This window comes from Misgurnus anguillicaudatus, chromosome 6 (assembly GCF_027580225.2).
Source record: "Misgurnus anguillicaudatus chromosome 6, ASM2758022v2, whole genome shotgun sequence".
Lineage (NCBI taxonomy): Eukaryota > Metazoa > Chordata > Actinopteri > Cypriniformes > Cobitidae > Misgurnus > Misgurnus anguillicaudatus.
In genome coordinates this window covers 27,438,572-27,460,653 of record NC_073342.2, presented here as the reverse complement: position 1 = coordinate 27,460,653, position 22,082 = coordinate 27,438,572, and the positions used below count along the sequence as shown (strand labels likewise).

The 22,082-nt window shown below is 36.7% G+C and overlaps 1 protein-coding gene across 1 annotated transcript in view; it reads right to left on the bottom strand.

Moving 5' to 3' along the window:
* LOC129433904 (USP6 N-terminal-like protein) overlaps positions 1-12,791 on the bottom strand; it is a 38,788-nt gene extending 25,997 nt beyond the window's left edge. The window contains exons 1-2 of the mRNA XM_055192624.2: positions 12,663-12,791; positions 1,901-1,974 (exon numbers count right to left, since the gene is read on the bottom strand). Of these exons, the coding sequence (XP_055048599.2) occupies positions 1,901-1,966 (66 nt within the window). The 5' untranslated portion in view covers positions 1,967-1,974; positions 12,663-12,791. The remainder of the gene's footprint in view (positions 1-1,900; positions 1,975-12,662) is intronic.
* Between the last annotated feature and the right edge of the window lie 9,291 nt (positions 12,792-22,082).

Genomic DNA, 22,082 nt, shown 5'->3' with positions numbered 1-22,082 from the left:
TACTGCAATCACACAACTGGTGGCCAATACACAACATGACAACATAAACATCAGTTGAGGGCTGCAACTCCACTTTTTAAATGACAATATCCTGGCCAGGCCACTGTTGTGAGTGATATAAGTATTTGAAATGAAAATGATTTCTTAATGTCTAATGACATATGAGGGCCATTTTATGATTAATAAATGTACATTTCTTACATACTGTTCCTTTAGGTTCATTTTTTTTAAACACAGAGCATTCATTGTATTTTTGGTTTTCTTTTGATTGACAGGATACAGCAACCATGATGACTATCGGTCGAAGTGATTTTATCGTCCAATACGGATTATTCGCCGATATATCGGTGCATCTCTACTTTGTATGATGACTCGACCGAAATTTAAATGGCTAGTGAGATTTAAATCAAATTACTGATCAACTCATGTATACAGGGCTGAAATCAAATATGGCGGCACATCAATAACCACATCACATTGCTTCTTGTCTAACACAAACAAATCATAAATTTGAGACTGATCTGTACTGTAACTGTTGATCCAGTTTAAAAATCCAGTCTGAGTAGGTTTGAAGCATGAAGATGAGTAAATACTGGTAAAATGAATTCTCATTTAAATAGAAAGTCAAAGAAAACATCACAATTTCTATTGAGTACAATACAAATCTCCAAAATAAAAGCCAGAAATGTTAAGGTGATGAAAGTCCACAATCTAAAATTCACTTCAGATATATTTTCCTCTCTACTCTAGATTAGTTTGCTGAGCTTCTTGTGATAAGCTGTTTAAAGGTATTTGAGAAGCGCTGAGAATTTCCATCCTGACTGCAGTCAATGTCTGCGTTTAGCAGCAACGTGTCCAAGACATCCAGCTGTGATCTGTCTAAACACAACTGACAACAAAATGAGCTCCACTGAAGCAGCCAACTTTTATTCTGACTCAACTTTGCACTCCATCTCTCAAAGCTTTCACATACCAGCAATTTACACCGACGGCTTAGTGGTTAAAAATCTGGGATGAGAAATGAAAGCTTTGTTTACGCCCTTCATAAGCCAACTTATATGCAGGCTCGCACATAATCCACGCCCGCAGACTTCCACAGAAAACACTGTGCCGGAATCGAAATATAATGTGTTTACGTAGTTCTACAAAATAATTTTTTATTCATATTTTTATCTGAGAATATTATGTTTACTCTCAATATATTGTTCTCCATATATATATGCACGCCAGGGGTGTGGCCACAAGGGGGCCTGGGTGGGCCTTGGCCCCCTCATTTACATGTCTGGCCCCCTCAGATTTCCAATTGCTTAAAATAAAATAATAAAATGTTGATTTCTTAGTCTGATTGATAGATTGACCAATCAAAATGCTGCGTGGTAAAATTCAGCTATTTTCAAACTTGATTGGATTAGCTCATGTCACAGGTTGTTGTGCGTAACTTGCGCTGTCATCTTCACATGTGAGTTCATTAATATTCGGTGACAATGTGCTATCTACATCTTATATATATATATATATGAGTTGCCCCCTCATTCAAATTTTTTTATTCTGGCTACGCCCCTGATGCACGCATATGGATAGATGTGCTTTTTGGAGCTTCAACCCATACGGGAAGATAACAACATTTTAAAACAAAATCATTTTTTGTGTTTACCTGAAGATATAAAGTAATATACATCTGAAGTTGCATGAGGGTGAGTAAATTATGAGAGAATTTGCATATTTGGGTGAACTATTCCTTCAAGTATAGACAAAGCTGCTGTTCACAGTTGTTGAGTCTCATGGGTGAAAGTGAAATGTTGTCCAACTTGTATTTTTTCTCTCTTTTGGGTATTGACTGGACCAAAGATCACCATTTAGGTCGATAGAAGAAAAGCATATCTGAAAGGATGTGACTTGCCTTCTCATATTTTGCAATGATCTCAGCCCGTTCTTCCAATATGAGTGTATCGATGTCCTTCTTCATTTCAAAACCTAAAACAGAAACAAAAAACTATGAGCAAAAATCTCTACTGGTCCAACTGCATGGTTAAAACACATGAAAATGACCTGAAGTATTTAAAGGAAAACACCATCGTTTTTCAATATTTTTACCTCAACTTAGATGAATTAATACACACCTCTTTTTTCAATGCGTGCACTTTTAATCTTTGTACAGCGCTTCTTGAATGTGTTAGCATTTAGCCTAGCCCCATTCATTCGTATGGATCCAAACAAAAGTTTTATTCTGTGCCACTATACTTACTCGTGTAACTACTCATGTAACAGTCTTTTAATAGGGAAAACATAGAAGTGTTTGGTGGCTTCTAAATTCATCCCTGTTTGGATCCTAAGGAGTAAATGGGGCTAGGCTAAATGCTAACATATTCACTGTACAAAGATTAAAAGTGCACGCATTGAAAAAAGATAGGTGTGTATTAATTAGTCTAAGTTGAGGTAAGAACATAGTAAAATATAAAAAAGGTGGTGTTTTCCTTTAAATCATTTTATCAATATTTAGCAAAATGCCAACATTCATTCATTTACCCTGAGATTTACTTCAGACATTAAGCCATGAGATGGGATTGCTTATTTAGTTTGATCAAATACAGAAATGTGTTATGACAGCTAATACCTTTGAAACTTAAACATACAAACAAACACGACAACGATTTTTCAGCAAAGTCCTCTAAGTGCACAGAAGAAGACTTTAATGAACGCTTGTACGTCAATGCGCAAGAAGTTTTTTTACCCAGTTAAAGGAGGTTTACCAAATATATTATGATACTGACTGAATTTTTGAAAAGACAGTAAAGAAGTTTTGCAGCGAAAGATTTGTTAAATAGAAATTAATTAATTAATTAATTAATAATATTAAAGTTAAATTACTGAACATAAACATATGATAAATGTTTAAATTTTCTTATAGAAAAAAAATGCTTATTTACAAAAAAGTAAATTTTGCATATTTTAAAATTGAAGAAAAAAAAAACGTAATCTTTTATTTCAAATTTACCTCTACAACAGCTTTCCCTTGTCAGCTGATGCCACCAGGCCCTCTTATTTCTTAAACCCCCCTTGATTATAAAAAGGCCACTTCTCATCTGATTTTATCCCTGTTGGATAAACATCCCTTTTCCTTTTGGAAATTTGGCCATTTCAAACTGGTATAAAAGTGAAATGTGAAATGAACTGTGAACAAAAAGTTATGCAATTTGTAAAATAGTTTGTGGCAATAGGATTTGGGGTGGAAGCAATAACAGTCTTTGCAGGAATGTCTCAGTTGATGCCGGCTACCATGTGTTAAAACAGATGAGGTCTGTGGTTTACATTCACTGTGGACAGGTGCAAGTCATACCACAAGAGTCGACAGATCACCAGACAACTGCTGTGTGCTGAGAAACTTGCTTTCTGTTGTTTACCCACCTGTCCAACGAAAAACACTGTAATAAATCCCTTTCCCTTTTAAACTTCTCCTTTTCAGTTCTTATCCAACACATGTGAACCTTTGGCTGTTCAGATGAATATGTTGTTTTCCATTGTAAAGACAAAATCCTAATGCTTCAGCCACCGTCATATTGAGAAGGAGCCAAATGTGCCGTCATAACAAACAAAGTGTTGCAAATAGCTGGTTTACAGATCGAGTCAACATCGCATGCAAGTCTGTCACAGCTTCTTTAAAGCAAAGCTTCTTTGTGAAATGCAACATTTGCTAAGGGTTGACCAAGGAAAACAGGTTAAAGCTTGCTAAGGATGTAAGCATAATTTATTTATCAGACTTACATACTGCAGTCTCATCTGGGAGCATAGGGAAAAATCACTATGCAAATCAATTGCAAAGGTTGTGATCTATAAAAAACTAACTTGACGGGAGAATGGGCTTGCAGGGTGGGATCTGAGGATGATTCATGTACGCACACTTGCAGGTGATCTGTGATTTATAAAGGGAACATTGCTTTGTTATATTTTTGACTTTTGTGCGCACGTAGACTTTAAGTAAGGATCCTACGCACAGTTTAATAAATGAGACCCCAGAACTCTTGATGTGTTAACTTTAGAGAGAGTTGTGCTATGGTGTCTCATACTGTAGTTGATTAAAATACATTTTGGCAAAAAGGCAATGAAAAATAACGTAAAGCTTTTATGTGGAACGACTGTTTATGCTGCGCTGTTTGGAATTCGCCCTCCGTCTGTGTGTGCACACCCGTTAAAGTGCACACATGGAGAGACGCGTTTCAAAAAGCAAGCAAACAAAAATCTTTTTGTCCTTTTGTTATTTTTCTAATAAAAAATTTTGGTTATGTCTTAAGTGTGTATGTAGAGACCCCCTTACAGCCCACGTGTTCAAATAGTTGCGCACGCATTCTGGCAACAGAAGTGGTGTTAGGGCGCGTCTCATTTCTCTGTCTTACCCCTTCACCTCGGTTTTGCGCGTTCATGTGAGGCAAAGTGGTGTCTCAATTCTCAGTTTGATCAAGGGCTAGGGCCAAGGCGTAGGGATACATAGCCCTTGAAACGAAGTGTGATAAGGACCACACTTAAAAAGAGAGGGGTAAACGTTAATGTAGGAATATCTCAGGAGAGCCGGCATCAAGACGTTTTATTGATGAACGTCGAACTGTCAAGGAGTCGCACAAATGAAATTAACGTTATTTTCTGCAGTTTAATTGAGATTATATTATGACACTCATGTTTTATGATACTTTTAATAAAATGTTCAAGCGGTTTTAAATGTAATATTTTTGTTTTGAATCGCTAGTTAAGGCGCTAGCTAGCAGCTAAGTTATGCGCTATTTGTGGAGCTCCGCTCAGGCAATCGATACCACAACCTGAGACAACGGCATCTTCTTTGTTTTGTCTGTTTATGTAGCAGCCGGTTAGCGGCAGGGAAAGGTGACGCAAACGGTAATCGAGTGGTGTCTCATTTTTTAGACGAACGATCTGTCTTACCCCTTTCCCCTTTACTCGGTTTCGAGGGGCAAGGGGAAGACGAAGACAAAGGGGAAGGAGTAAGACAGAGAAATGAAATTGGCCCTTAGTCCCATACCACAGACAACGTATTCATAAGCATCCAGAGACATATATGCTCTTAATTTGTCTTGGGTAGGGCTTGGCGATATATATCGGGGAATTGTCATGCGCATCTCGTCAGTAAAGCCGGTTCCTTGATTAGTAGTAAATCGCCATCAGCTGCTTTTAGATGGAGCGGCATTTACTACAAAGAGCCATGACAATCGTATTCGATATATCTCCCAGCCCTAGTCTTGGGTGTATGCGCTTGGTTTCTTATTTACATACTAGGGATGGGCACGAGTACTCGATTGCTCCAGTACTCGAACGTGGCATCGATGATCGATCACAAAAACGATGATCATTTGGGTTTATTTATTTATTTATTGGGGTTATGGGGGCATTTGGATGTCTGGTTAGCATTACAAGCACCTGTGGTAGTAAAGACTGGGTCTGGAGATGCGTGTTTGACGTCGTGTTGAGCTACGCAGACTGGCATATGACATCAGTAACATTACCATGCATGATTCAAAAACAAACAATTCCGCGCACCCGCGCCGCAGCAACCTGCTGATCCGCGCAAATGCCCGGCAGGCCGCCAAACCTGTGAAGCCGGCCACACCTCACATCACTAAGGAACTATAGTTTTAAAGGATGATAGAAAAATAGAAAAATCAGTTCAATAGCTCTAAAAAAAATATTATATTTAATTCAAACAATAAAGACAGTGTTATTATTTATTTAATTTGATTTATTTACCTTATAAATGATTTCTTTACTGTAATTAAATTTTCCCACCCATTTTTTCTGATCCGATCCGTGCTTCAAAAAGCGTAATGTTATCCGAACCGTGTGTTTTGTGATCCGTCACACCTCTAATGGCCATAGGGTTTGCACAATTCTGTTTTCATTTTCTCACGATACAAAATAGACAGACAACCACAGATCTTAGCTGAAGCACAAACAGATACAGCCATTTGTCTTTGATGTTTTCACAAGACCTCTGGTGCAATTTTTAGCAGACCAACCTGTGATGCTTACTGTTCAACTAAAATCTTTTACTTCACATTGATTGATTTTATCTAAAGTGATAAATCCTGGAAAAAATGCCCTGTGATGTTGATCCATAGCATTACAGATGTGCTAAAACAACAGGCTTTCTGTACAGGAGGGTGCTTCCTAATAATCACAGGTCAGCAGTGACAGGCCAATGAAAAGGTGCTGATAGCGAGATACTTTAAACACTGATCTGTGGTCAGTTCAGATGGTATTTCTGGCATTAGCCAAAAATACCCAACACTGCAGCGCCTGCTGGGCAATGAACACAGAAGAAGAGAGTTTGAAAAGAAAAGCAAATGTCCTCTTTTCATGGACAGCTTTGGGTTCAATTAAATCGCCTGATGATTTCCTCCAACGTCAAGCAAGTTTTGAGCACTGAGCATTCAATAAAATATTCAAGACATATACAAAAAACGGCAAATTGAAAAGGTAAAAAAATAACCATACTAGAAAACAATATTAGGTACCGCTAAATGTTTTGCTCATGGTGAAATTGTACTTGTTTGAAATACCCAAGTAAATTATTTTCAATACATCATAGGTGAATAAACTAACTGGTCTGTTGCATGAAAACATGGAAGATTTATAATGTAGTACTAGAGTGAAATAGTAAAGCAAAGCCAGTACGCGTTTAAATAACGGGCGGTATAAAATAAATAAATGACTCAAATATCAAAGTTTCACATCAGGCTTTCACTTCCCTTCCCATGTAAAAGTTACACTCCAACAGAATGCTGGGTTACTTTAAATTTAGGTCATAAAGAGTCAAGCCCAGCCGTTGGGTTAAATTATCCCAACAATGAGTCAAAACAACCAAGCATAGGTTAAATTACAACCCAACAAGCTGGGTTCGTCATTTTTGACCAAACATTGGGTTAAAAATAACCCAGCATTTTTTTGTATGTATAAAGCCAAACCGGAAATCTCACCTCAATGGTAAAACTCAAACAAGTAATGGTTACTAAGACACTGACAAGAAATTGTAAAATCTCCATGACTTTGAAGTGACTCTGGTTTTACTAAACTAAACTGGTTAAAAAACTTAAAGAACTTATCAATAACTTAATCATTCAAGAGTATCATCACATAAGCTATCATTCATGTCTGTTGCACAAACGCAGCAAAGTTTAATAAGGGGTTGGGGGATTTAAAACAAATCTCTAAATTTACATGTGTACTTTTAATATACATTCAAACAGTATATGAGATACAAATTAAACACTGCGAGTGAATCTTCATTTTTCATTGCAAAGTTCTGACATTTTTAATTACTAATACAGTATATGAGAATAAAAGCATCAATTGATATTTAACAAAGACCCGCCCCTTTTTTTATGCCGACATCAACCGAAGCCATCACACTTATTATTTTTAAGTAATTATTTCTGGAAAAAACACCATTATCATTATTTAAAAGCAAAATCTTTATGTTTTCATAACACATTCACTAAATAATCCTAGCTAGATTGTATCAGTCATAGTATAAAGGCTAGATGTGTTACGGCATCTCTAACATCATCACCTGGCGGCCATCTTACCACAGGCAGCTCGCTCACTCGTAGCATTGAGTTTAATGGTGCAGGTACTTTTAAATGACCATAACTTGCTCAATTTTCTACCAATTTTCAAATGGTTTGGTGGTGTCTTACAAACTTTATTAACGTAGCTATAATTTAACATGTTTCATGTTTTTTAGTATAAGTATGCAGTGTCATAGGTACATATTTGACATTTATAACAAACCAAACCGTTTGAAAATCGGTAAAAAATGAAGCAAGTTATGGTAATTTAAAAGTACCTGCACCATTAAAACTCAATGCTACAAGTGAACGAACTGCTTGTGGTAAGATGGCCGCCAAATGTGGACGTTCCACTCAATTGGCCAGCAGCGCGGGCGAGACATCAAGCCTTTATACTAGGGGTGTAACGATTCATCGTGCAAATGCGCGTTTTCTCAATGAATGAATTTGAATGAATTACGGTGAAATCCCGGCACATCCGAACGCCAGAGGGCGCTCCCGTGCAGAAACTCCTACAAGAAGTAGCATTACAAACGCTATTCCAGGAAATGTCTACACATGAATATTTATACGCTGTTCTTCAAATTGTTTCAGGTATTTTCATGGTAATAAAGAATATTTTGAATGATTTTGTTTAAGGAGTGTTGCTTTTTATAAATACACGTTATAAACGACTCCGACTCATAATGATTTTAGATTGATAAGGACTTCCTACTGACCAAATGCCATAATACAGGCACAAGCTGTGCATAAAACAAAGAATCGCAGCCTTGCGATTGAGAATCGATTTCAGACAGGCATTTTTAATGAGAACCGCGATTGAATCGTTACATCCCTACTTTATACATATCTCTGGTATCAGTAACCTATGTGCTTGCTATAACCCCATAACGTGTGATTAGCATCACTGGTTTCTGTCAGGTTTAGGGAATGGGTGAAAATGTGATCATGACAATAGCGATAAAATTTTACCTCCGACAAAATTCTGGCAGTGTCAGAAGTTTTGACATGCAGTCCTGAAAGTAGCTTCTCATACAACAACCTATGTGAATGAGAGAAACTTACCCCAAAACAATAGCATTTTTTATTATGTTTATTAAATATATTAGTTTTTAATTATGACTACTGACTAGACCAGGGGTCTCCAACCTTTTTGTAAGCACGGGCAACCACAATGGATAAAACAATCTGGACGGTAGTCTACTCAAAACTTTATTGTTTTACTTGTTGATATGTTTTATAATTGTTTAAAAATGTTAACATGCCTAAAGAAGCTAAGCTAATATAAATAATATGTAATAAATAAATATTAAAATTGAGGCTATCTGATGCCCAAGACCACTGGACTAGACTATATATTAAATGGACGGCAAAGACAACGAAAAACTTGCTCATTGTTTCTCGGCTAAATCCAGCAAATCAGCCACAATACTGATGCTCTCTTAAATTAGCACAGCTCATTTCCCATGAACCCAGTGTACTCGGACTTCTCCCCAGGGAAAACTCAACTGGACTTCTTTATTCTGAATACTTAAAGAGAGGTGTTTTCAAGGATATAAAAGCTCTTAAATGTCACAACCTTTACAGTGTTATCGTCATCTTCACTTACTGTAGATTAAAACTGGCAGTACACCGGCTGGATGCTTTCCAAAAGTTGACTTTTCTGACAAGCAAAAGTTTTCGAAAGGTTAAGGAAAAGTTCACACAAAGTATGAAATTGCGGCTATTATTTGCTCACTTGTGTTGTTGACAACCAACATGCTGCTATTCTAGAAATATTTTAAAGAATCGTCAAGCACTCATCATTATTAATATATTCTTCTTATATTCTTCTTCCCAAACTGTTCTCCTGAGCGCCGCTGTGAACGAATCTTTGAGTCGGTTCTTTTCAGTTAACCAGATGAACCGGTTTTAAAAAATTAACGACCGCACTACATACTATACAGTAGGCGAGGCGAATAGTATGTCCGAATACATCGTTTTCGGAATAAAAAGTAGGCGAAAAGAAGCCGGATGACGTACTACTTCCGGCATGTTTTTGAAGTGTGCATTCGATGGACACTTTACTATCCCGTGAGTCCCCCGGAGAGAAGTCAACAAGTTAACTTGATTTATATCACATGATTTACCAACATGGCGGATGTAGAATGTCCGAACTTTATTCACACTACTCATATTCGTGCTATATTTAACGTACTGTTTTAACGGTCGGTAATTAATCTAATTTAGTACGTAAATGTACTGTCACAGTATGCGATTTCAGATGCAGGGCAAGTCTGCGAAGCAAACATACTGGATAAGAAGTGATCGGAAATAACCACTCGGTTTTTGGTCCGTTCCAAGCGTTATCTCACGAGAATTCGTATATTTTACGAGTTGGCTAATTCGTATTAAAGAATTAGTCAATTTTCTTAAAAAAATCCAGATAATTTACTTACTACCATGTCATCCGAAATGTTGATGTCTTTCTTTGTTCAGTCGAGAAGAAATTATGTTTTTTAAGGAAAACATTCCAGGATTTGTCTCATTTTAATGGACTTTAAAGGACACCAACACGTAACAGTTTTAATGCAGTTTAAATTGCAGTTTTAAAGAACTCTAAATGATCCCAAACGAGGCATAAGGGTCTTATCTAGCGAAACAATTGAAATAAAAATATGCACTTTTAAACCACAACTTCTCGTCTTCCATCGGCCGTGTGATGCGCCAGCGCGACCTCACGTAATACGTCATCACGTCAAGAGGCCACAGATTACGTATCGACACTACGCCCCAGTGTTTACAAATGTGGAGAAAGAGGACCTTTCCGACGTTGTTGTATGTCGAATGATACTAATTAATGTCTTTGTGTCAGTTTATTGTTTAAAATGGTCCGCAAATGTGCGTTTCACATATGTAACACGTGACCTTTCGAAGTCATTACGTGAGGTTGCAATGGCTCGTCACACAGCCGGAGGAAAAAGAGAAGTCTTGGATTAAAAGTGCATAGTTTTATTTTTCACGCCAAAAATTACAATCGTTTCGCTAGATAAGACCCTTATGTCCCGTTTGGGATTGTTTAGAGTCCTTTGAAGCTGCGTTAAAATTGCAATTTTAAACTGCACCAAAACTGCCAAGTGCTGGGGTCCATCAAAATGAGAAAAATCCTGGAATGTTTACCTCAAATTATTTATTCTCGACCGAAAAAAAGAAAGACGTCAACAACCTGGATGACACCGTGGCGAGCAAATCTGGATTCCCTTCAAGAAAATGGACCAATCCTTCAATTCATATGCCCATATTCGTAAGTTCTGGTACGATTTGCCTTGACCCTTGTGGGGTTATGGGTTCGGTTTCATTGTTGTTTTTTTCATGAGGATCGTATGATTTTGCACAATTAACTTCGTATGAATTGATACAAATTAGCCAACTCGTAAAATATGTACGGTTTTCGTGAGATCATGCTGTCTCTTCCTCACCTAAAACTATCGCAGAATAGCTTCAGAGAAATTTTAACGTACCACCGCACAATACCTACGTGAAACATCACAGAATTGGTCAAACAAAAATGAGAAAATGCCAAAACTTCTTTTGTGGTGCACTAAAATAACAGCGTCGTACAAATCAAGCATGACGTACAGATGAATAATTAATTTTAACATTTTCAGATATCAGATATGAAAATTTTTCTTAGCACATTCAGAAGGATTAAGATGTTAACTTCAATCAGCGATGATACTTCATTATAATCATTTTCAAAGGCCTAATAAAAGCAAAACAAAAGAGACCACATTCAAACCACACTGCTCTAGATGCAACAACAAAAAAGCACCTCAAAAATGGTCCATCTATTATTAGACGACATCCGACTGCTGCGACACATCATCAAACTGAGTATTGCACGCAATCTCCAAAACATAAGCGTTCAAATGTAATACAGCTTCCACCTCCGATAAAACTCGAGGCTTGGAGTCTATCCGCGTCTCTGACACACAGTACACCACATGACATTTTCTGACTGTAACACACATGTGTAGCAGCTGGTGCGATTGTGGTTCATCTGACGGGATTCACAGAACACATGGCTTTCCATTGGCCAACTTCCCCATTAAAACGCATTTGACAACAATTCTCTGAAGTCATATCTAATCCACAAACGTCTGGCAACCCTCACATCAGATATGAGCATTTGAGAGGCGTAGTGTTTTATATTACAAAACACTTGGGGCCAAATAACCGAAGTGGAAAGGAACGTGGGCCACACCCCAGGCTCTGAAACAAGGTGAGGAAGTAGATTGGTCACCACAATGCATCCTGTACGTTTAAAGTTCAAGGTTTTAACATGACAGCCTGTCTCATGAGAAGGACCAGTTATAAAGTTAACGCTGCTAAAAAAGCATTTCCATACTGTGCACATTTCAATGCAGCCACCAGGTCCCATTGGTTAAAATGATATATTGTACTAAAAGGACTAGTAGGTTAGTGTTAACCAGACTAGACAGAATTACTGTAGATCAATAACTGGAAAGTGAAAAGGTTTGCAGTGAGCCCTCAAAGTGATACAATGTATTGTTATTTCCCAAAATAAAAGTCCCAACTATAAAAGTCACATACACAATTTTACAAAATAAAAGATGAACTGTTATCTGATTAAAACGAATGGTTTAAGTGACAATCACGTGTTTAAATTCACACGTTTATTTGCTGGTGCTGTCAACATACAAAACTACTATAGTAAACTGCATAGTATACTGTATTAGACTACTGCATATTACACTTTGATAATGTGTACTATATTATTCTGTAGTATTAATTAGAATGACTTGATAAACTGTAGTAAACATTGTAGTATGCTTAATACAATACCATAGTACTTATGCATTTTACCATAGTAAATACTAAAGTAACGTAATGCTACTATGTGGGAACGTTTAAAAAAAATAAGACAGTCATGTATGCTGTTTACGTTAAATCAAATTCGTCGTTTCTTAAATCGTGACTTTATCGGACTTCCTCTGAAAGTTGCGACAACAACAAAAACGCGCGACAAAACACCACACGACTGATAAACTGAAGCACAATAACAACCGAGTTAAACACAAATACATTTCTTACCTGTCCAAACAGACCCTGTTAGTAACGTTATATAATCTCTCTGTTCATCGTTTAGCCGCTCACAGACTACAACAAGACTCCAATTCAACCTCGCGCTCACTGATCAGAGCAAGGGACGCGCGCATGTGCGTGCCTGCGTGCGCGAGCGTTTATGTGTTTGATTGACAGGCAGCTGCGGTTCAGAAAGTCACAGGACCTGCAAAGATCATTAAAACAGATAATTTACATGTTTTTATTTATATACAAATTTTGAATACATTACATAAATGAAATAAAATTACTTCGTTTTTTAAGAATATATATATAATTAAGTAAAACACGTATTTGTAGTAGGCTGTAAATGTCAATAACTTATACTTAGATGTACGCATTTATTTATGTATGAATCTATAATATTTTTATATATAGATACGCAGATAGGCCTGTGTGTGAAGAAGTGCAAAAGTGACTTTAAATCTTTTACAGAGATGTCGACAAATTTCTAAATCTTTCTGGAAATAATGTGAAAACGGAAAAAAAAGGTCAATAGTAAAAGTTAAAGTTTTACAATGTATTAACACTATAATGAATTGCTCAATTTAATCACTTGGGTTCATATTTAACCATTTGTATTATAATAATTACAATAATTTCCGATGTAAAATTCACTTTATGAAAGGCAAAGAGTGAATGGTTGTATTGCGCCCTCTAGCGGTCAGTAGGTGTTTGTGACTTTTTCGTTCAATAAAATAGGAGCACATTAATATCTGATGTCGATTTAATTATTTACGATATAAAAAAATAACATTTCTAACAACTAGCAAATTGTGAGAATTTCCTGATAAAAATAAAAAGTCAAGGCATGCATTGTTGTTTTATGTTGCACGAGAAACAATTGTGAAAAATAATCTCATCAAATATCTATTTTGTGCTATCTGTTTATCTTAAAGCATTTATTCATACTCTCAATATATTGTTTAATTATAAAAGGTTTTTTTCCAGATTTTTCGTAATGTCTGTGAAAATCCATTTATTTAATGCTTTGTAAATGCCACCTGTACACAGAATGATTCCAGCTAAGACGTCCTTTGTACACATGCTGGGATGTGATTAAAACATTTTGCATGTATAGACCAAGGGTTCCCAAACTTTTTCCTACCAAGGGCCAAAAATCAAACCTGGCTGAGGGCCGTGGGCCAAAAAGGAGTGTTAGTAAAGTAAAGTTGCCCTGATTATCCTCATTTATAATTTTCTAAAATGTAAAAAATAAATAAGCAAACATTAATAAATCACTGCCTAAAGAAATGTAATCTAAAAATATTTTATAGGGAAGTTGCTTTTCTGAAAGAAGTGTGGATATACTAGATACCTGCATGCACTGATTTGACATGAACACAAAAATATGGTTTAAAAGAAAAAAATGTATAATGTCTTCTTAAAGGTCCAGTGTGTAAATTTTAGCGGCGTCTAGTGGTGAGGTTGCAACTTGCAACCAACAGCTCAGTTCACAGCTCACCCCTTGCTTTTGAAACGCAAAGAGAAGCTACGGTAGCCGACACAGGACAAACATGTCATTATTGGAGACAACTTATTAAAACGTTTGTCCGTTAAGGGCTTCTGTAGAAACATGGTTGCACAAAATGGCGACTTCCATGTAAGGGGACCCTCGGTGTATGTAGATAAAAATGTCTCATTCTAAGGTAATAAAAACATAACGGTTCATTATGAAAGGTCTTTATACACCCCTGATAATATAGTTTTGTATATTATTTTGCATTTCTGTCAAGAGATCCTTCCAAAAATTACACACTGCACCTTTAACTGAGAAACATAAAAGCTAAACACATTTTGAACTTTGTCCATTCTTTTGCTTAAATTTAACTTTTACAAAGAAAATACAAATTAACATGCATAGACAACCTATAGGTGTGTTCCTACCAATCACAACCTAACAATATTATACAGAGCTTAGTGGTAGAGCATTTCATTAGCACCGCAAAAAGTCATGGGTTCGAACCCAGGGACCACACTGTAATGCACTGTAAGTTGTTTTGGATAAACGTGTCTGCCAAATGCATAAATGCAATGTAAAGGTAATGATGATGATGATAAAATGCGTAAGATGAAAGCTGTGGTCTTTCTCGTGCTTGTCAGACGGAGGCTCCGCCCCCTTCCCTGGACAGGAAGTGACAGGGGTCTGTAGCCCGAGGGGTTGAATCTCTGGCTGGTATCAAGCTCATGCTGTAGTGACATTTACATGGTTGTTCTGCATTTACACACTAAATCAAACATGACTGTTTGAGGGTATTCAACCCAGTCAGAGATTTTCCTTTCAAGATAATGGAGTTACGTTTTAATTAAATATCAAATAACAACATTGCTAAAACGTGATCTTGAATAGTTGTGTGAATTGTATATATGAATTGTTTTTGTCAATTTTGAAATCTTGGCAAATTTAAGCACAGTTTCAGACATTGTCGAGATATAAGGGTGACACTTGAGATTACTTTAACTTCTTCCACCCTGAAGCTATTTTGGGGATTTTCGCCTGGATTTGGCCTACCCAATTTCAAAAGCTTCCCATACCCACATGCAGAGGTTTACATACAAATGTTTGGTATCATTTTACAGGAAACCCTTTGAAATTACATAAAACACTGTTGAACGTGCTAAACATGGTTGTATGTGATGTCAGTCCTCTAATAAACACAAAAATAAATAGGCGCTTTTTGATGTTTTTTTCCTAAAGTTTTTATTTAAAAGTGTATAACTCTGGCCCTGAGTGCCTCAGCTCCCTGCAGACAGTTTTGTTTGATTCCAGCAATTGCCAGCTCACAGAGGAAAAAAGATTTTTTTCTCTATCGTAATCTATGCAAAAGTTATTTTACTCCAACTGATGGGAGGAATAATACCCTTTTTGTATACAATTTCTGCCTAAAAACATTTGAAGTGCTCCCATAACCACATACAGTGGAATAAATGCAATTTCTTTATATCATTTTAAAGAAAACCCTTTGAAGTTACATAAAAAGCTGCTGTTTGTGACAAATAGTGTTATTTATGTTGTTTTTCATATGATGAAACACCAAATTTTCTTTTTATATGTTGTAAATACTGCCTCTGATAGTGTATAACTCTGGTTCTGTGTGCTCTAGCAGACTGCAAACAGTTCTGGTTGTTACCAGCAGCAGACAGTAAACACCCAAAAAAAGAATGATCTCTTTAGCATGTCGCCTTCAAAAGTTATTTTCATTTTACTGAAGTGTCTGAAAATACATTTTTCATATAAATATTAATTTTTTGTTTAGCACATATAATAAATAGCAAGGGATTATTCATGCACACAACCTAAGAAAATGCTGTGAATGGACTCATTTTTTAGAGTAGGACCTAAGAGAAAAGATGGTGTATTATTTGTGGCTATCTGTGCTATCTGAGGCAGTCCACACTCAGTTTTCCCATATGTTTACAAAAGACGATTTTTTACATCATTATTCATTCAACTATTGTTGGATATGTGTTAATAATAGAACAAAAATAACACTGTAGCCTTATTCCTGAGAATGAGAGCTTTCATTTGATATAAGACTTGCCCATGTTTGTCATACTTGAAAAATATGAAATATGTGAATATTAAATCATATACAAAATTATGGGGGGGGGGTGATAGTGTAAATTAAGTGTAAATAACTTTCTTACAGTAAAAGATTTCTCAAAGTGATGCATATCTGGAGAAAGTAGAGAGTCTAAGCTTTCAAACAGTATCTCATATGTGTTACTGGGGTCCATGATGGACCATTAAAGATTAAAAGAATATTTTATTTGAGTCAAAATACGAAATTTTGTCCCCGGGACTGGGTCCTCAGGGTTTAAGAGGTTTAATCTTTTATCCCACAAGAAAAATCTAAGAAGCAGGAAATCTTATTTTTATAAGTTGCTCTTCGTCATCTTAAATTATTTTATGAGGAAATTTTGCTTTTGACATAGGATTATATATTAGCAGGTATTGGATCATGTTACTGCACAATATATAGGACTATTAAACTTATAAAACATATTTTTAAAAGAAAGGTGGAGTAAAACCCAGTTGAGGCATATTTTACAAGATTACCGCATTTGCGTCTTGTGTAAGTGTCTGAAGTGATAAACTGCAAGAAAGATACACACAAAGGCACACATTGAGCCATCGGTGTGCTTATTATTGTCTCATCAACATCACAATGAAATAGGTACAATTTACATCAAGAGCTATTGTATTAAAACGCAGATGATTCAGATGATAATGCCACATTTCTGTCTTTATTCGACACAACGATCTATAAAACTGCCAATGGTACATGTGCTCAATGCAACTCATCCCTGACAGCATATCCATTCCCCTCGGCCTGTTTGCAATGAAGGCTGTAATTTCCACGCAAGATGGTTTTTGGCAGTCATACAATAGAAGACACCTGCGACAGGCAATGGGCCCTTTAACAAGCTAGACAGTGATGTAGCCCGCGTCATTTTGTGTCCTTTCCTGTGCCCATGGTCGAACATGCCATGGTGCAAACATCTGCATGACCGGATAGAAAACCACATTATTTGTGTATAAAGACACTTTATTAAGACACATTTGTGGTAGTGAGTGTTTGTGTTTGTTGTTTGCCCTAAACATGTGGTGATGGATGATAACAGCCCCTAACATCTTAATTTGTCCCCCAGCAGGACATTGAACATCCGGTTTCAGCCTTTACTAATTTAGTCACTGACTGGCTGCAGAGCAAATAAATGCAGGAGAGAAGACCAATCACAATTCAGTATGCAAATATCCATGCCAGTTATTATATTTTTAATAAAAAAAAAGTAAACATTATGGCCGGTTTCCCGGACAGGGATTAGACAGGGAATAAATGTAAGAGCTGTCCAAACTGAAAACAAGACTGACATATCTTAAAATACATCAATGCCCTTTGTTTTGCCTCAAAATGCATGCCAGTAAAGTTTTTAGTAAGACATTTTTGTTAATTCCAGGTATATTTTCTTATTAAACTAAGGCCTAGTCCTGGTTTAAGATAATCTTTGTACAGGAAACCACCTATAATTTGGATAAGATTTTAAACAAGTTATATTTTGAAAAGCTAAGTTTTAAATAAGTTATATTATAAATAACAGAATTTTAAAGAAGTTAAATTATTACCGAGCCCCTAAGGTGACATTGGAGTAAAAAAAATCTAAAGTTTAGTTCCATGTGCTCACACGATAGTTTCACGTGCGCACACAAAATATTTTTTTAAAATTTAGTTTCGCGTGCTCACGTGAAACTTTCGCGCGTGCATGTGAAAGTTTCACATGCGCACGCAAAAGTTTCACGTGAGCAAGTGATAGTTTCATGTGAGCACGCGATAGTTTCACGTAAGCACCCAATAGTTTCACGTAAGCACACAAAAGAAAATAATAAAAAAAAAGTTTAGTTTCACGTGTGCACGCAATAGTTTCATGTGTACACGCAAAAGTTTCACGTGAGCATGCGAAAGTTTCACATAAGCATGTGAAAATATGTGGTAATTTCATGTGCGCACGCGAAAATTTCACGTGAACACGCGATAGAAAGAAAACACGAAAGAATTTTTTTTTTTTAAGTTTAGTTGCGCGTGCTCACATGTGAAAGCGAAAGTTTCACGTGCGCAGGCGATAGTTTCACGTGCGCACGCAAAAGTTTCACGTGTGGACGCAAAAGTTTTACGTGAGCACACAGAAGTTTCACACAAGTGCGCACGCGAAACTAAACACAGTAGTTTCACGTGCGCACGCGATAGTTTCACGTGAGCACGCGAAACTAAACGTTATTTAATTTTTTCTCCATGTCCCCTTAGGGGCTCTGTACATTATGAACAACACAATTTTGAATTTATATTTTAAATAGAATTTTGAAACCTAACCCTAACATTTTATTTAAGTTATATTTTAAATAACAAAATGTTTCTAAGTTATATTACAAACAACAACATTTTTAAATTAGTTATATTTTGTATAAAACGTTGTATTCATTTTATTTTAAAAAGCATTTTTAAATAAAAATTATATTTTGAATAACAAAGTTTAAAATAAGTCATATTATGAATGAAAATTTTATATTTTAAAAAGCAAAGTTATGAATAAATTATACTACAAATAACACAATTTTGAACAAGCTATAATATGAAAAACAAAATTATATATTTTGAACAAAATTTTGAATTTGTTATATTTTAGATATTTTAAATAATTTTATAATCCTATAAGTACATATTTAATCTGCAATTTTATGTTTCAAACAGAGATGGTGATAGAGAGGTGTTGTATTTTAAATTTACATTTTAAAATAATTTACTTTGATTGATGTGAATTTTAACTCTTTCCCCACCAGCCTTTTTTTAAAGTTGCCAGCCATTGAAAGCATTTTTTATGATTTTCACAAAAGTTTAATAACTTCCAGAAAATGTTCTTTAAATATATAAACATCTAATATATCAAATGAAAGAGCAGACCATCTGCCTTTTTAAAAAAGTTCACTTTTTATCACCTCTCGAATAAGGGTAGTTTTCTTCAAAAATAGCAAATTTTGAGCAAAAAGCTATTTTTTTCAGATTCAGAGCGATGATCAAAACCTACATGGAGTTTTAACTGTTTTGGCCTAAGAGGATGCTTCAGTGTTTTATAAGTTGGGTAAGAGCTCCACCTAGTGGATAAAAGCTGAACTATGGATTGCCGTATAAACTCGTCATTGGCAGGGAAAGAATTAAGGGGGCGTGTAAACCAAAGTGTTTATGCCTGCGGTCGGCGAATGTTTTCAGTGTTTTCCAATGAAGGCACCGCGCTTCTCAAAAACGGCAGCAGCTGGGGTGTTTTTTCCACACTGAGCTTTTTAACTTTGAGTGAAACGTTCAGCTTGTCAATGTCACTTTCACTCGGCTGTCCACAGTGGAGGAGAGGTGGGACAAATACCATAAGAACCAGCCGGCGCATCGTACAATGACTGAAAAACAAGAGCAGGCGCGCAGGCGCACAGTCGGCGTCCGCCTGCCGTTTACAGACGTGTTTAAACGCTTCTTGGTGAACACACCACCTAACTATAAAAAGTTTAAAAATTTGGCATGTAAAATACAATTTTCATAACCAGCATACTAAAAAACTTCCTAATCCACATTAGCAACAACCTGAGGTTTGGACTGTCTCCTGATATTTTAAGGTGCACTTGCAATGGCCTCTGTTGTGGTGTTTAATTTACAAATCTTTCAAAAATCTTACTGTGCATGTAAAACACAACTCATTTTTTGTTATTTCATTTGGGCTAGGTTGAGAGTGTACGATATGCAGAACTTTCTAAGAAATGGCAGTCTCCTAGGGTCAGGTCAGGCAGTTCGCAGTAAGACCGCATCTCAGATCACATAAATACATTTGGCTCCATTGACTCCCTGATGTGATAAAGGCTGCAAACACCCTGCAGCGCTGATGTCTGCGTGACCCTCGACTTTATTGGTCAGAGATGAGACCAAGATTACGCCAGGCACGTGTGTGTCCTGACATATCCACTGTCCTCCAAATCCTCAGTGCATATATAAATGGCAGCCCAATTTATGTTTACTCAACTGAGATCGACGGATGTGAAAATCGAAGCGGTCTGGCAATTGTCACTTGTCTGTTTTGTATCTAATAGTGGAATTGAAGTGATCCAACATGAGAGGCCGTATTATTGATACGAACAGGCCGTAGCATACGTACCACCTGTCTGCGCATCCCTTGGTCTCCATTAGGTTCTCTTTTCCCCAGGAGACTTGATGAGCGACTCAGGCACTTGTGCGAGTTTAAGGGGCCGTCGTTGACTTGTGCCCCAGCTGCACTCATTATTAAAAGGAAGTGAACGTCGTCGATGAGCGCAACGACATGCATTGCTCACACGTCACAGGCACAGCCTGCTACGTTTACTGAAATGGCATCGATCGAGCCTTATGATGCCGTCAGCTCTCCGGTCACGCTGCGTTTCAAAGGCAATTTACTCGCATCTGCTCCGATAAGCAATTTCAGACATAAAGTCTTATTTGTGTTGCTTTGTTTCACACATTCCATGACAGAAAATCCTTTTATAAGCACATGCAAACACCGTTATGCCCTCTGTTATAGAAATTATCTCTCCTACCTTGTTATTTCTCACAATTTCCCAGTCACTCAAAACTGTATGAATGCAAAAAAGGGCAGAGAAGACCTATAGTGTTTTTTTTATTCAGACTTATGGAGTTTTAGATACATTCATGCAAAAAATGTATTTGCCTTAGATGAAGGTCTTAAATCATTTCCGCCTACCCCAAACATGTATAATGTAGTAACTTATTTATCTTCGTATTACTTGATGCTTAAATTACTTCATGACTGATACCTCAAATCATGCAGTTTGTGAAGGATGTACAGGAGCGGATGCTTTGATTCTTATACATGTAGAAGTCAATAATCCAAGACAAATATTTCAGTAAACTACTCTACAAAATTGCTACAAAAATAAACCATGGTTTCATGATAGTAAAGTTTAGCAGCTGTTTTTGGTGTATTTGCAAAATCATGGTTGCAAAACCTACGGTTGCTGTAGCAAAATCACGGTTAATCTGCGGTAACTAACTGTAACTGGGATAACTACTGTATAGTAACCATGTTTTTCGTTTTTATTTGTAGTAAAATCATGGTTAATTTTGTAAGAGTAAAAAATAAAATGTTACTGAAATGAAATAGTACAGTGCTAAACTTGAAAAAAAAAACTAGCGGATAAACGGATGAACCCCCCGGGCATTGCAAAGCATAGTTAGTTTATTTGACTTAAACGTGTATGCAGACGCTCAACGCATGCGGATTGTAACAAAATGCAATGCATCTCCTGGGCTATATACTAACTACATTCTCCTGTATACGCATGCGCGACCTACACGTACAAAATAAGCACGTTTACAAAAACCAGGCAGTGCGCCTACTGTGCGTAAATTAGAATTACACACACTATACGCAGACCCTTGCATACCCATAAAAATGGAACTATCTTTCTAGTTTAAAGCCCTGGGTATAGTCTGTTTTTTACGCATATGCATGTATATGTGCACAGTCGAATGCCCAGCCTTGCAAAGCATAGTGAGTTTATTTGACTTATACGTGTACACAGACGTTCAGCGCATGCGCATTGCAACAAAATCTCCTGGGCTACATATTACATTCCCCTGTACACGCATGCGCGACCTACGCGTTCAAAAAATACGCACGGTTACAAAAACCAGGCAGCGCGTACAGTGCGTAAATTTGCATCACGCTCACTGTTCGCGCACCCTTGCATACACATACAAATGGAACTATCTTTCTAGTTTAAAGCCCTGGGTATAGTCTGTTTTTTACGCATATGCATGTATATGCGCACAGTCGAATGCACAGCCTTGCAAAGCATAG